This window comes from Oncorhynchus masou, chromosome 29, assembly GCF_036934945.1.
Source record: "Oncorhynchus masou masou isolate Uvic2021 chromosome 29, UVic_Omas_1.1, whole genome shotgun sequence".
NCBI classification, from domain to species: Eukaryota; Metazoa; Chordata; class Actinopteri; order Salmoniformes; family Salmonidae; genus Oncorhynchus; species Oncorhynchus masou.
Genome location: NC_088240.1, coordinates 42,227,953 through 42,242,450, shown reverse-complemented (window position 1 = coordinate 42,242,450; position 14,498 = coordinate 42,227,953). Strand labels below are relative to the sequence as shown.

General features: G+C 41.4%; 1 protein-coding gene across 5 annotated transcripts in view; it reads left to right on the top strand.

The window, feature by feature from the left end:
• Nucleotides 1-14,498, top strand: part of LOC135519757 (villin-1-like) — a 28,534-nt gene that overhangs the window by 8,539 nt on the left and 5,497 nt on the right. For 3 of the 5 annotated variants that reach the window (XM_064944982.1, XM_064944980.1, XM_064944981.1), the window contains 7 exons: nt 2,197-2,305; nt 2,733-2,807; nt 2,925-3,121; nt 6,054-6,162; nt 9,242-9,352; nt 9,720-9,928; nt 10,233-10,311. In XM_064944982.1, the coding sequence (XP_064801054.1) occupies nt 2,225-2,305; nt 2,733-2,807; nt 2,925-3,121; nt 6,054-6,162; nt 9,242-9,352; nt 9,720-9,928; nt 10,233-10,311 (861 nt within the window). In that variant the 5' untranslated portion in view covers nt 2,197-2,224. The other 2 variants (XM_064944983.1, XM_064944984.1) reach the window with 2 other exon arrangements.

Below are 14,498 nucleotides of genomic sequence, written 5' to 3'. Positions count from 1 at the left end.
ACCTGCTGGAGCGCGTGCTATGGGTGGGTGCTGCTATGGTGACCAGTGAGCTGAGATAAGGTGGGGCTTTACCTAGTAAAGACTTATAGATGACCTGGAGCCAGTGGGTTTGGCGATGAATATGACGCGAGGGCCAGCCAACGAGAGCATAAAGGTCGCAGTGGTGGGTAGTATATGGAGCTTTGGTGACAAAACGGATGGCACTGTGATAGAGTACCTCCAGTTTGCTGAGTAGTGTTGGAGGCTATTTTGTAAATGACATCGCCGAAGTCAAGGATCGGTAGGATAGTCAGTTTTACGAGGGTGTGTTTGGCAGCATGAGTGAAAGATGTTTGGTTGCGAAATAGGAAGCTGATTCTGGATTTTATTTTGGATTGGAGATGCTTAATGTGAGTCTGGGAGGAGAGTTTACAGTCTAACCAGACACCTAGGTATTTGAAGTTGTCCACATATTCTAAGTCAGAACCGGGCGGGCAGGTGAAGGCAGCAATCGGTTGAATAGCATGCATTTAGTTTTACTTGCATTTAAGAGCAGTTGGAGGCCACGGAAGGAGAGATGTATGGCATTGAAGCTCGTCTGAAGGTGTCCAAATAAGGGTGGGATAGTAGTCCTGCTATGTGGACGTTTTGTTCCTATATGTTGTTGGGGATTATATCTATCTGATATTCAACTCAAGGCTTTTTGCAGTGGACATTTAAATACAGATTAAACATAGGCTAGTCCGGGACAAAAATACATGCTCTGTGCCGAATTTCTATTGAAATATTTTATTTGTTCAGGACTAGGCTTAGCCTAATGTCACGTGATCAGATTGTGTGCAGATGACAAAATTACGCAAGAGTTTACTTCATGGTTAACAGAGATTCGGTTTCGCCTAATCTGTGTCTGAGATACCAGTCCTAAAGGTTTAAAGCCTTCATAAGGTCATTGTTCTCCATCTCTCTCTTAGATTCATAGAGAAGAACTTGGCTTCGGCTCGCAGCAAAATGTACCAACTAAATGACAAAACATAATGTGTCAATCCCTTAATTTATGCTGTGCAATGGAATAGACTATTACATGAAACACACTTTAGATGCATTTTCAGTTTTGAGATAGATTGTAATGAGTCAAATAAGCCATGAGACCATAGCAGTATAACCATTATAGACACCGTTGTAAGGCGGCACCATGTGTTTTGGCACTCAGGAAATTGGAGACTGCTGTATGTGTTCAAGGATGTGGTAACATTTGGGCGATACTGAGACTTTCACTTCCTTCAATGTGGCCAACTGTTTACAATTCTCCTGCAATGGTTTCTTCAAAATAAGTGGTTCATTCGAGTAGGGCCCCACCCTGCTTTTGACAGTACAATGAGCAAATAGTGAGATATTCTTGAGCAGTATACTCCCATTACCATTCTGTGACCTGAGACAGAAAATGAAATAATCTACTGAGGTGACATCATTGACTCAGCAAATGAACAACTCAAAGATATGTGGGTCAACACCAGCACCAGCTGTCAGAGCAGCTCACAGATTACTGCACCTGTACATAGCCCAGCTATAATTCTATAATAATTCTATAATAATTTAGCTCAAACTACCCCTTCCCCTACTGTAGTTATTTATTTATTTATTCTCCTTTGCACCCCATTATTTCTATCTCTACTTTGCACATTCTTCCACTGCAAATCAACCATTCTAGTGTTTTACTTGCTATATTGTATTTACTTCGCCACCATGGCCTTTTTTTTGCCTTTACCTCCCTTATCTCACCTCATTTGCTCACATTGTATATAGACTTATTTTTCTACTGTATTATTGACTGTATGTTTGTTTTACTCCATGTGTAACTCTGTGTTGTTGTATGTGTCGAACTGCCTTGCTTTATCTTGGCCATCTTGTAAATGATAACTTGTTCTCAACTTGCCTATCTGGTTAAATAAAGGTGAAATAAAAAAATTAAAAATTAAAACTCCTCCCCTTAGTAAGTCATATAAGGTAGCGGAGCCAGGTAACACTAAGAAACAGTAGAGTTGATAGAGTTTGTGTCTGTTTTGATGAGGTTTTCAGTATTCTAAGTTCTCTGTGTCATGGTACGGAATAGTACTGAATGCTGAATGTGTATACAAAATAATTAACTCAGGTTAGCTAGTTCCATTAAGACATAGTGAACCCCGCAATGACTCACATACCCCCCCCCTTTCCTTCTAGGTATCTTTTCTATGCTGAATCTGGCACCATGCCACAGATGCAGGTCAAAACCCAAGTTGCAAAAGTCCTCAATAAAACCACACCAGGGCTGCAGATATGGAGGATAGAGGTGAGACACCAGAACATATATATTTTGTCATCACTACACACACCACACACAAAAAAGGTGCTACTTAGAACCTAAAATAAATATTTGGCTGTCCCCATAAGAGAACCCTTTGAAGAACCCTTTTTTGGTTCAAGTATAACCCTTTTGGTTCCAGGAAGAACCCTTATGGGGTCCATGTGGAACCCTTTCCTCAGAGGATTCTACATGGAACCCAAAAGGGTTATACCTGGAACCCAAAAGGGTTCTCCTATGGGGAGGGCCGAAGAACCATTTTGGAACCCTTTTTTTCTAAGAGTGTGTAAAGAATATGATAGCAGAACAAACGTCTAACATGTAAATGCCATTCCAAGTTAGGCTCTTAATCTAAACTTTTTCACACAAGGACATTAAATGCTCTTGAACTTGTTCATATTTGCCTATTGGTCAGGACATGGGGATGGTGCCCTTCTCTTCTAAAGCATATGGACAATTCTATGAAGGTGACAGCTACGTTGTTCTATACGTAAGTAATCAATGTAACATTATGTTGGCGTATTCAAAACTACTCCTGAAAAGTGGCCTATACGGACAAAATACACAAAGTGACATCCCAGTAACATATTTCTGTCTGATCCCGTAGACCAATAAGATGCGTAGCTCGTTCACCTACGACCTCCACTATTGGCTGGGAAAGGCCACCTCTCATGACGAGCAGGGGGCGGCGGCCATCTACACCACTATGATGGACGAGCACCTGGGAGGCATGGCTGTGCAGCACCGTGAGGCACAGGGCAATGAGAGCGACACCTTTCGTGGATACTTCAAAAAGGGCATCATGTGAGTGATGTACAACAAACTACACCTGTCTACTGTATGGATAATATGTCATGTCAAACTATTTATAGACAAACAACTTCAGTTCTTCAACTCATTATTCACACATCAGAGTGCGACGTATATTGAACAATGAACGAGAGACCTCGGTTTAATGTTTTTGTAAATTTGTGACAGTATTTCCTTGCAAAAGTTTAATTTATATACTTTTTGATTTTGTGACCCCTACCATCTGCCCTGTGATTGCCGAAGCTAGCTACTAGCCTAGCTGGGAGCTATCATTGTCAAACTAGCAGGGTTTTCCACAAACAGCTTGAACACAGTACACGGCACAGTGAGCCCTTGTCCAACGGTTATTGTTGCTGTATTCTCTGCTGCTTTTCCCCTGCAACCTGACCTGGCTGGAACTACAATGTATTGCTACCAACATCAGCGATGCTGCAACCAACAGTATGTGCAAAGATACTGCTTTTGTCCTCACTGCTGTGAGCAAATCATTAGGAGGACACATTTCAGATTTTTGGATTTATAACATAATCCAGTTAGAATCAGGAATTCCCCAGGTCAACTATCTAGGTCCCTTGCCTTTTTCAATCTTTACTTACGACATACAGCTGGCTTTGTGTAAAGCCAGTGTGTCTATGTAGGCAGATGACTCAATACTATACACGTCAGTTACTACAGCGACTGAAATGACTGCAACATTTAACAAAAGAGCTGCCGTTAGTTTTAGAATTGGTGGCAAGGAATGTTAGTCCTAAATATTTCAAAAACTAAAAGCATTGTATTTGGGACAAATCAGTCATTAAACCCTAAACCTCAACTAAATCTTGTAATGACTAATGTGGAAATTGAGCAAGTTGAGGTAACTAAACTGCTTGGAGTAACCCTGGATTGTAAAAAGTCATGGTCAAACATGTTCATACAAGAGTAGCTAAGATGGGTAGAAGTCTGTCCATAATAAAGCGCTACTCCTCATTCTAAACAACACTATCAACAGGGCAGGTCCTACAGGCCCTAGTTTGTTGCATCTGGACTACTGTTCAGTCGTGTAATCAGGGTCCACAAAGAAGGAACATTACAATTGGATCAGAACAGGGCAGCATGTCTGGCCCTGAAATGTACACAAAGAGCTAACATTAATAATATGCATGTCAATCTCTCATGGCTCAAAGTGGAGGAGAGATTGACTTCATCACTAGTGCGTAAAGAATGGTGCCGGAGGAGATGGCTGCCGTTTTACAGGCTCCGAAGCAATTGTGCTATTTTGTGTGGTTTTTTTGTGTTGTTTGTAACTTATTTTGTACATAATGTTTCTGCCACCGTCTCTTATGACAAAAAATAACTTCTGGGTATCAGAACAGCGATTAATCACCTCGAAATGGACGGAAAAAATGATTTAACGAGTCGGACGCAAAGGATTTACTCCAGATACCGGACCAGGCCCAAATCCCCTTCATTCTCATTAATTTAAGATGCCGATACGGGGGACCATCCATCCTATTGGCCAACGTGCAATCATTGGAGAATAAACTGGATGAGCTCCGGTCAAGTCTATCCTACCAACAGGACATTAAAAACTGCAATATCTTACATGGATAATATACAATTGGCTGGTTTGTCTGTGCATCAGCAAGACAGAACAGCTGCCTCCGGTAATACAAGGGGTGGCAGTCTGTGTCTATTTGTCAATAACAGCTGGTGCGCGAAGGTTTTAAGGTTTTGCTTACCTGAGGTGGAGTATCTCATGATAAGCTGTAGACCACATTATTTACTAAGAGTGTTTTCATCTATATTTTTCGTAGCTGTCTATTTACCACCACAAACCGATGCTGGCACTAAGACCGCACTCATCGAGCTATATAAAGTCATGAGCAAACAAGAAAATGCTCCTCCAGAAGCAGTGCTCCTAGTTGTCGTGGACTTTAATGCGGGAAAACTATTTTCTACCAGCATGTTACATGTGCAACCAGGTGGGAAACAACACAGAGACGCTTACAAAGCTTTCTCTCGCCCTCCATTTGACAAATCTGACCATAATTCTATCCTCCTGATTCCTGCTTACAAGCAAAAACTAAAGCAGGAGGCACCAGTGACTCAGGGGTCTCAAATGAGCATAGAGAGTTTAGAGGGTGTGTGTGTCTCAGTCACCAGATGTGAACACTTATGGGAGATTTTGGAGCAGCACCTGAGACAACATTTCTCGTGGCAGAATGGTGTCGCATCCCTCCAACAGACTTCCAGGCACTTGTAGAATCTATGCCAAGGCGGATTGAAGCTGTTCTGGCCAAACACCCTATTAAGAAACTTCATGTTGGCGTTCTTGGCAGTTCCTGTAGATTGTAGTGATATTATATAGCCCCCTCCCCTCTACAGCAAAGGCTGTTTCCTCTTGTAGTGTTTCTTTATCTAATCTTAAATTGCATTGCAACTGATGGTCAGAGGGGATGTTACTACAGCAGGCAGGATAAAAAAATTAACACTGTGAGGAAGTTAACACAACCATCACTTCTGCATTCTGGCTTCGGAAAAAAAGCATAATGGTCAGGCAGAAGAGTATGTAGGGTGGAGTGGAGTCAGTGTGGTACAGCGCAACATAAATAACTTCAGAACCAGAACGCAAGCTGACGTACCTAATATGTGATGATATTCAGCAGGGTTCAATTTAAAATGAAGCCAGTCAATTCAGGAACTGAGTTGAATTTTAAATTTAAAAAAAAAATTTAAAAATAGTTTATCCATTCTATAGAGAAGTCATTGAAAATATATGCCTATTCTTCAATTATTTATTTCGAATTTCAGTTTACTTCCAGAATTTACTGACATCAATTCAAATGGACCCCTATCCTGGTATTAATTCCAAATAACGACAGCTTTCAAAACCATCATTGATGGCTTGCATCTGACAGCACTCCTTGTGCGTGTTTTTCCACAGCTACAAGAGTGGCGGCGTGGCATCTGGGATGAAGCAGGTGGAGACCAACACCTACAACATCTGCCGCCTGCTCCATGTCAAGGGAAGGAAGCATGTGGTGGCTGGAGAGGTGAGAAAGCTCACAGATGTCGCCCCAACTCAAGCCAATATATCCCTAGTGGAATATATTACCTTCACACAGCCTCGGCTCTGCCCTTGACTAATGTCTTCTTCATTTACTATATTGCCTTCTTCAATTCTACTGGACTAGAAACAGCTCTCCACACCTCACCTCAGAAGAGATGCAGAAACTCTTGGGTTCAAGTATATAAATGATTAGTCACATTTGCTGTGCCACTGACTGCCTCTGTGTAGCTCCTCTACAACTGGCATAATCACACTTAAAGCCTGTCAAGAATTCACACTGATGTGTCTTTATGATCATCCCAAGGTAAATGTACTACTAATTGTGAAAGCTGAGTACAATGTCTTATAAGGAAAAATTGTTAACCCGTAGAGATCTCTAACCCTTAAAGAGAATGTTGGTCGACACATCAGTGCAATTTACCGTTAAAAACCTACAGTATCAATCGGGTGCGTCATACACCCATTATTTGAGAAGGGACACAAAGGACGGAGGGGGGTTGATTAATTTAGCATTTTTCAAACACATGAAAAAGCTTTTTCCTGAAACCTAAAGCCATAGTCATTATGCCTAATTTTATGTAATATGTAATACAGTGCATTCAGAAAGTATTCCCTTTTCCACATTTTTATACGTTACAGCCTTATTCTAAAATTGACCTGTAATGGTTTTCTTGTGGGGAAAGAGAGGCGGACCAAAATGCAGCGTGGTTAGTTTTGTGCATCTTTAATAAAGATGAAAGTACGACAATCTACAAAACAAGAAACGTGAAAAAACCAAAACAGTCTAATGCTGGTGCCGCAAACACAAAGACAGGAACAATCACCCACAAAACCCAACACAAAACAGGCTACCTAAATATGGTTCCCAATCAGAGACAATGACTAACACCCGCCTCTGATTGAGAACCATATCAGGCCTAACATAGAAATGGACAAACCAGACACACAACATAGAATGCCCACCCAGCTCACGTCCTGACCAACACAAAAACAAGGAAAACACACACGAACGATGGTCAGAACGTGACATGACCAAATGTATTTTTCTCTTCATCAATCTACACACAATACCCTATGGTGACAAAGCAAAAACTGAAATATAACATTTACACTCTGTACTTTGTTGAAGCACCTTTGGCAGCGATTACAGCCTCGGGTCTTCTTGGTTATGACGCTCCAAGCTTGGCACAACTGTATTCGGGGAGTTTCTCCCATTCTTCTCTGCAGATCCTCTCAACCTCTGTCAGGTTGGATGGAGTGTGTCGATAGCACAGCTATTTTCAGGTCCCTTCAGAGATGTTCGATGGGGTTAAAGTCCAGGTTCTGGCTGGGCCACTCAAGGATATTCAGAGACTTGTCCCGAAGCCACTCCTGCATTATCTTGGTTGTGTGCTTATGGTCGTTGTCCTGTTTGAAGAAGAATCTTCACCCTAGTCTGAGGTCCTGAGCTCTCTGGAGCAGGTTTTCATCAAGGATCTCTCTATACTTTGCTCCGTTCATCTTTCCCTCAATCCTGACTAGTCTCCCAGTCCCTGCCGCTAAAAACATCCCCACAGCATGATACTGCCACCACCATGCTTTACCGTTGGGATGGTGTCAGGTTTCTTCCTGACGTGGCACTTGGCATTCATCAGACCAGAGAATCTTGTTTCTCATGGTCTGAGAGCCTTTTGCTCTAAGCGGGCTATAATGTTCCTTTTACTGAAGAGTGGTTTCCGTCTGGCCACTCTACCATAAAGGTGATTGACTGCTGCAGAGAGGGTTGTCCTCCTGGAAGGTTCTCCCATCTCCACAGAGAAACTCTGGAGCTTGGTCAGTGTCCATCGGGTTCTTCGTCACCTCCCTGACCATGACCCTTCTCCCCAGATTGCTCAGTTTGGCCGGGCGGCCAGCTCTAGGAAGAGTCTAGGTGGTTCCAAACTTCTTACTTTTAAAAATGGTGAAAGCCACTGTGTTGTTGGGGATCTTCAATGAGACAGACCATTTTTGGTACCCTTCCTCATATCTGTACCTCGACACAATCCTGTCTCAGAGCTCTACGGACAATTCCTTCGACCTCATGGCTTGATTTTTTTCTCTAACGTGCACTTTCAACTATGTATATATATATAGACAGATGTGTTCCTTGCAGAATCAGAATTACTTATGCAAATAAGGTATTTCAGATTTGTATTTTTAATTTTGAAAAAAAAATATTTTGCTTTGCCATTATGGGGTATTGTGTAGGTGGTCTGAATACTTTCTGAATGCACTGTATATATTTCCTTTCTTGATATCTTATCTTAGCTTCATTCAATTGTCATGCACATTGATTGATTAAGAAGTGTTATGAGTTTACATTGGTATCTTAATTGAGAGTTATGAGGTTGGGAGATTGGGAACCTATTTAGCTGGTTAGCTGAAACCAACTTCAGAAAATTGCTAGGTGGCTAGTATTAATGAGAAACAACATTTAAATGTTCCTATTCATCAAGAAGGAATCAATAGGCTACATAAATTGAGTAAATTAATTTACAAGCATACCTCTGTCAGCTAAAATCAAGTAAAAAGCTGTGTGTATGTCACCCTCTCTCTCCTCCTTCACTGACGATAAGGGCACTCACTAGTGACTAAAGTATCTAGTGACCTGACTAAGCATCTCTTTGCTCCGTGCACCTTGGAAGGAACCACTTACTAGGGAGAATAGGGGGGATACTCTTTGCCTGATCCAGTTACTGTGCCCCCTCTGCCAAATACCTCTGACCAATTGTTTAGTATAATAATAATGATAAAGCGTGGGCTTAGAAATTACGTTTAGTCATGAATTTAACATCTGAAAATGTAAAAACAGGACAAATATGAGGAGGCATGTGCCTCTGTACCCCCTACATTACTTGATGTAACCACGTCAGCATCGAGTAAAAGCCTCAATCTCCCAAGTAAGTGGTTCCTTCCTGTTGCTGTTTGTAATCATATTGTTAATACAATTCAGGGAATGTTATAATGAAATTAATCTGTGAGTCCTTTCCATCCCCATCCATCACCTTTTCCATCACCATCCATCCATCCATCCTTGAGCACAGGTGGACATGAGCTGGAGCAGCTTTAACAAGGGGGATGTGTTCCTGCTTGACCTGGGCAACCTCATCATCCAGTGGAACGGACCCAAGAGCAACCGTATGGAAAGACTCAAGGTAAGGAGACATTCTATACCAGTGAAAAAGTGGAGGGGTGGCACTTTTAGTAAAAAAAAAACAAACTTAGGTGCATAATGAATGTGTGATAGGTGAAATCATGGGTCAAACTACATTGCCTTCACACCTCGAGGCATATCAGATCAGTGATAACCACGAGGAAGAGAAGTGAGGAAGGGTGCATTTTTTAAGGATTCAAACAAGGCCACTAAGTAGGAAGACCTCTGCCTATAAACCTAGCCCTTACAGCATGGAAAAGCATAAAATGAAGACTGGATTGCGGTTCCAATGGCTCAGTGGGGTAGAAAAATTGTGAATGACGACCGTTCTGTAAGGTTGATGTTGTCGTGGATGTTGTTCTTTGCAGGGAATGACTCTAGCCAAGGACATCCGTGACAGGGAAAGAGGGGGACGGGCGCAGGTTAGCGTGGTGGAAGGTGATGACGAGAAGTCTTCCGAGGAGGCCATGAAGCTGATGAAGCAGCACCTGGGAGAGACGAGACGAGACATCAGGGACAGCATCGCGTCTGATGACGTGGTCGACCAGAAGCTGAGGTCCAGCGTCAAGCTCTTCCAGTGAGTGTTGACCACTTCAAGGATGTTTATAACCTCCTTAGGACCTGTCATAACCATTATAGCCCCTTTGTGACCTGTCATAGACATTATAAACTCTTATGACTGACATTTCATAGACATTATAACCTTGTATGACCTGTCATAGACATTATAACCTCGTATGACCTGTCATAGACATATACTGTAGCAGATGTGAACTAGCTAGTGAGAGTTAGCCATCATGCAGTATGCTACCGGGTTGGCACGCTTCTCATTATTATAGAATTATTGTGAACATTAACAGAATTATGTTTGTTCTGTGCAGTATCTCAGATGCCCAGGGGAACCTTGTGGTGCAGGAGGTAGCAGTGAAGCCTCTATCTCAGGACCTGTTGAATCACGAGGTCAGACTCCTTGTCAATCATGGAAAGGGGAGGGAGCATGTTAAAGGGGAAGGGTTTTGGTGGCACTTTAGTTTTCAGTGCTGAAATAACAGGGCAATGTCCGGAAAGTAATAGGAAACCACATGGAAATAAGGCAGCAACGACCAGATACGAACTAATAACCCGTTAATAGTTTGCTTGTAGCTGCTAAATACTTACAGTACCAGTCAAAAGTTTGGACACACCTACTCATTGAAGGGTTTTCTAATACTTTTACAATTTTTTACATTGTAGAATAATAGTGAAGACATCAAAACTATAAAATAACACATAATGAATCATGTAGTCACAAATCTAAATATATTTTAGATTCTTCAAAGTACACACCCTTTGCCTTGTGGTCAACTTTGCACACTCTTGGCATTCTCTCAACCAGCTTCATGAGGATTGCTTTTCCAGCTCCTGTTTTCTTTGCAACCATTTATTTTAAATGTTTTAATTTTTACCTTTAACTGGGCAAGTCAGTTAAGGACAGATTCTTGTGATTCAACATGGCGGTTGGAACCAAAAATATCAAACTTGGACTCATCAGACCAAAGGACAGATTTCCACCGGTCTACCGTCCATTGCTCGTTTTTCTTGGTCCAAGCAAGTCTCTTCTTATTATTGGTGTCCTTGAGCAGTGGTTTCTTTGCAGCAATTTGACCATGAGGGCCTGATTCACGCGGTCTCCTCTGAACAGTTGATGTTGAGAGGTGTGTGTTACTTGAACTCAGTGAAGCATTTATTTGGGCTGCAATCTGAGGTGCAGTTAACTCTAATGAACTTACCCTCTGCAGCAGATGTAACTCTGGGTCTTCCTTTCCTGTGGCTGTCCTCATGAGAGCCAGTTTCATCATAGCGCTTGGTGGTTTTTGCGGCTGCACTTGAAGAAACTTTCAAAGTTTTTGAAATGTTCCGAATTCACTGACTTCATGTCTTAAAGTCATGGTGGACTGTTGTTTCTTGTGGCTTATTTGAGCTGTTCTTGCCATAATATGGACTCGGTCTTTTACCAAATAGGACTATCTTCTGTATACCACGTTCGTATCTGGTTGTTGCCATCTTATTTCCCTGTTGTTTCCTGTTAAATTCCGGTCGTTACCCTGTTGTTTCCACAGCTACATACTAACTATTAACAGGTTATTACCACTTTCTTACCTGGTCATTGCCGTCTTATTTCCCTATTGTTTCCTGTTACTTTCCGCATATTACCATGTTATTTCAGCACTTTTATCCACATTTTAAAGTATGTGGGTGTGCGCCATGAAATCATATTGACTGAGCTTAAGCATAATAAAATGATCAGGCTCATAAAAGAATGAGAAAATGATAAGGATATCCTCTTAGCCGTGGTGTATTGGCCATATCACAAACCCCCGAGGTGCCTTATTGCTGTTATAAACTTGTTATCAACGTAATTAGAGCAGTAAAAATAAGTGTTTACCTATGGTACCTGTGTCAAACCTGTGGTATGCGGTCTGATTTACAACGGCTGTCAGCCAATCAGCATTCAGGGCTTGAACCACCGAGTTTATAACAAACATTAGGAACACCTTACTAATATTGAGTTGCACCCCACGGGTTCCCCTGGTCTATGTAATGGAAAGAGAAGGTGCCCCTAATGTTTTGTTCACTCAGTGTACATCTCCCTCAATATTAATTTTGCAATACAGTAAATAGCCTATTAAGTTGCCGACAGATGAACAAATGATATGTTGGAATCACGTCTCCAATTAAATAAAACATGTAAGTGAAAAAATAGTGGCTCAGATGAAACCATTCAAGCATTAGATACAGCTCCTTTAAATGTTGATATTTGGTTGTGTTTTCAACCAAACACAATTCATTATTACTTTTGTACATAATAAAGGAAATAGCTTAAAGTAACGCGGCAATCAGCGGTTGCTACATACATTTTTGGACTTATAAATTCATGATAAAGTTGAAGTCAGAGGTTTAAATACACCTTAGCCAAATACATTTAAACTCAGTTTTTCACAATTCCTGACATTTAATCCTAGTAAAAAATCCCCTGTCTTAGGTCAGTTAGGATCCCCACTTTATTTTAAGACTGTGAAATGTCAGAATTATAGTAGAGAGAATGATTTACTTCAGCGTTTATTTCTTTCATCACATTCCCAGTGGGTCAGAATTTTACATACACTCAATTAGTATTTGGTAGCATTGCCTTTAATTTGTTTCATTTGGGTCAAACGTTTTGGGTAGCCTTCCACAAGCTTCCCACAATAAGTTGGGTGAATTCTGGCCCATTCCTCCTGACAGAGCTGGTGTAACTGAGTCAGGTTTGTCAGGCTCGCACACACTTTTTCAGTTCTGCCGCCCACACGTTTTCTATAGGATTGAGGTCATGGCTTTGGGATGGCCACTCCAATACCTTGACTTTGTTGTCCTTAAGCCATTTTGCCACAACTTTGTAAGTATGGTTGGAGTATTGTCCATTTGGAAGACCCATTTGCGACTAAGCTTTAACTTCCTGGTTGATGTCTGATGTCTTGAGATGTTGCTTCAATGTATCCACATAATTTTCTTTCCTCATTTCCTTCCTCATGAAGCCATCTATTTTGTGAAGTGCACCAGTCCCTCCTGCAGCAAAGCACCCCCACAACATGATGCTGCCACCCCCACGCTTCACAGTTGAGATGGTGTTCTACTTGCAAGCCTCCCCCTTTTTCCTCCAAACATATTGATGGTCATTTTCCTCTAAACATAACGATGGCCAAACAGTTCTATTTTTGTTTCATCAGACCAGAGGCCAAAAAGTACGATCTTTGTCCCCATGTGCATGTCCCTTTTTTATGGCAGTTTTGGAGCAGTGGCTTCTTTCTTGTTGTATGTCAATATAGGACTTGTTTCACGGTGGATATAGATACTTTTCCACCTGTTCCCTCCAGCATCTTCACAAGGTCCTTTGATTGATGTGCACTTTTCGCACCAATGTACGGTCATCTCTAGGAGACAGAACGCATCTCCTTCCTGAGCGGTATGACGGCTGCGTGGGCCCATGGTGTTTAAACTTGCGTACTACTGTTGAACGTGGTACCTTCAGGCGTTTGGAAATTGCTCTCAAGGATGAACCAGACTTCTGGAGGTCTACACTTTATTTCTGAGGTTTTGGCTGATTTCTTTTGATTTTCCCATGATGTCATGCAAAGAGGCACTGAGTTTGAAGGTAGGCCTTGAAATACATCCACAGGTACACCTCCAATTGACTCAAATTATGTCAATTAGCCTATCAGAAGCTTCGAAAGCCATGACATCATTTTCTGGAATTTTCCAAGCTGTTTAAAGGCACAGTCAACTTAGTGTATGTAAACTTCTGACCCACTGGAATTGTGATACAGTTAATTATAAGTGAAATAATCTGTCTGTAAACAATTGTTTGGAAAATTACTTGTCATGCACAAAGTAGATGTCCTAACCGACTTGCCAGAACTATAGTTAGTTAACAAGACATTTGTGGAGTTTTAATGACTCCAGCCTAAGTGTATGTGAACTTCCACTTCAACTGTATTTACCCATTGATTCTTGAAGAATACAACTTTTAGCTTCGTTCAACTGTCGTACCCAATCAGAAACTCGAACTCGAAGCTTGTTTTACTCCAATGTTTGTAAACAAAGTAAATGTCAACAAACTCTGTACTGTATAGCCACAAAACATACGTAAAACTATCATTTTAGTATCCATAGCTCTGTCTATGAATTTGAGACTGGTTCCATTTCTCCAGCCCCATCCCTCAGCTTTTTACCGAAACAGTGGCAAGGGCATGCAGTGAATGGAATGGTATCAAACAAATGGAAACTAGGTGTTTGATGTGTTTGAGACCATTCCATTGATTCCGTTCCAGCCATTATTATGAGCCCCTCCTACCCATTTAAAATGCCACCAGCTACCACTGCTTTAAATGTAACATTAAAATGCAATCCAGGTGGTTAGGTTGTGTTATTATATGAAGCACAGTGATAACACATTAAGTTGTTGTATAAATACAAATGATCTGACATTGTTTTCCAATTGGAATTTGGTTGTGCTTTTCGATGGTTGTCTTTTTGAATGGGTGAATTTGACCAAAATGGCCACCTTGAAGTGTCGTAGTGTGCCCAGTGGGCTGAATCTGTTAGAATGGTTACAGATATTCTGACTATGC